At 58.7% G+C, this 1,304-nt stretch overlaps 1 protein-coding gene across 1 annotated transcript in view; it reads left to right on the top strand.

Moving 5' to 3' along the window:
* The window catches only part of LOC104544516 (coiled-coil domain-containing protein 92), a gene marked incomplete at both ends in the record, with an annotated part of 4,343 nt that overhangs the window by 2,101 nt on the left and 938 nt on the right, over nt 1-1,304 (top strand). The window contains one exon of the mRNA XM_010189409.1: nt 61-108. Coding sequence (XP_010187711.1) covers nt 61-108 — 48 coding nt within the window. The remainder of the gene's footprint in view (nt 1-60; nt 109-1,304) is intronic.

Here is a 1,304-nt window from a genome sequence, read left to right as displayed (position 1 = left end):
GAGCAGGGGGACGTAGGGGGTGGGCAGGGATGGTTCTCACTCCGCTGTGATCTCTTCCAGAGCTCACCCATGACCTGGAAATCAAGGAGCTGGAGGCTCGACAGCAAGGTAAGCGCACAGGTTTGGGCACAGAGGAGATAAGGGGGAGTCTGGGGGGTTGCGGACTCCAGGGTGAGCATAGACCCCAGAGGCAGCTCACAGCCCCCAGGGTGGGACTCAAACTCTACAGCCCCAGGGAAAAGCCCGCAAGGACGATACCAGCCGCTCCAGCTCCGTGCACCAATTGCAAACCAGTTGCCGATTCAGAAAATCTGCCAGCGCTCTCGGTTCATTGAACAGTTGGTTTTGCCCACAAAATAACCTTTCACATTCCCAAATAAGAGGGAGAAAAGTCTTGGTGCATGAAAAATGTCTGCAAGCTCCAGGCACCATCCCAGCCCGGGGCCAGAGGCAGGGAGCTGCTCAAAAGCCATTTCACAATGCGCTGTCCCCAGGGCCACCCGTCCCCATGTCCTGCGGCCCCTCCTGGGCAGCCCCGGAGCAGGGATCGAGCCCAGGGTCCCTTCCCTGCTCAGGGGTGCTCGCTGTGGAGGGAGGCCCTGGCACCCAGCCCCAGGTGCCATCATCCTTTGTGGCGAGCCTCTGCCCATCCTTTCAGCAGATTACCAAGGGCAGGATCACATCTGCCACGTTTATGGGGTAACCGCCTAATTTCAGATGCCACCAAATGATTGCTCTTCAAACGCCACTGATGTAATGATGATGGTGCGCGGCTGCCTCCCTTAAGATCTCATTAAAAAGCGTTTTCCCTCTGCAGAAGACACTTAGGAGCTGAGGCTGTAAAGTGCTCGCAAACTGAACCATAAAAAGCCACGCTCGCTGCAGACAATGGGGGCAGGCCCGGGCAGGCAGGAGCGTGGGCGCTGGCCTCAGGGGGAGCATTCGCTGCCCTCCCTGCACCCCGTGAGGACTGGGTGAGGAGATCCCAGCCAGGGCTCCCTGGGGCAGGCATCCAGGAGGGCAGGGGGGGCACCAGGGTGGTCCAGCCCCCCCTGTGCCGGGCTCACAGCGCAGCCACACGCCTTTGCTTTTTGAGGTGATAATGGATGGATGGTGGGATGGATGGATAATGGGATGGATGGATGGTGGGATGGATGGATGATGGGATGGATGAAGGGATGGATGATGGGATGGATGGTGGGATGGATGGTGGGATGGATGGATGGTGAGATGGATGAAGGGATGGATGGTGGAATGGATGATGGGATGGATGGGGGGATGGATGATGGGGTGGGTGGATGGGG

The sequence above is a fragment of the Mesitornis unicolor genome, unplaced genomic scaffold (assembly GCF_000695765.1).
Source record: "Mesitornis unicolor isolate BGI_N332 unplaced genomic scaffold, ASM69576v1 scaffold48077, whole genome shotgun sequence".
NCBI classification, from domain to species: Eukaryota; Metazoa; Chordata; class Aves; order Mesitornithiformes; family Mesitornithidae; genus Mesitornis; species Mesitornis unicolor.
The sequence above is the reverse complement of the archived record's forward strand: the minus strand, read 5'-3'. Positions and strand labels throughout refer to the sequence as shown.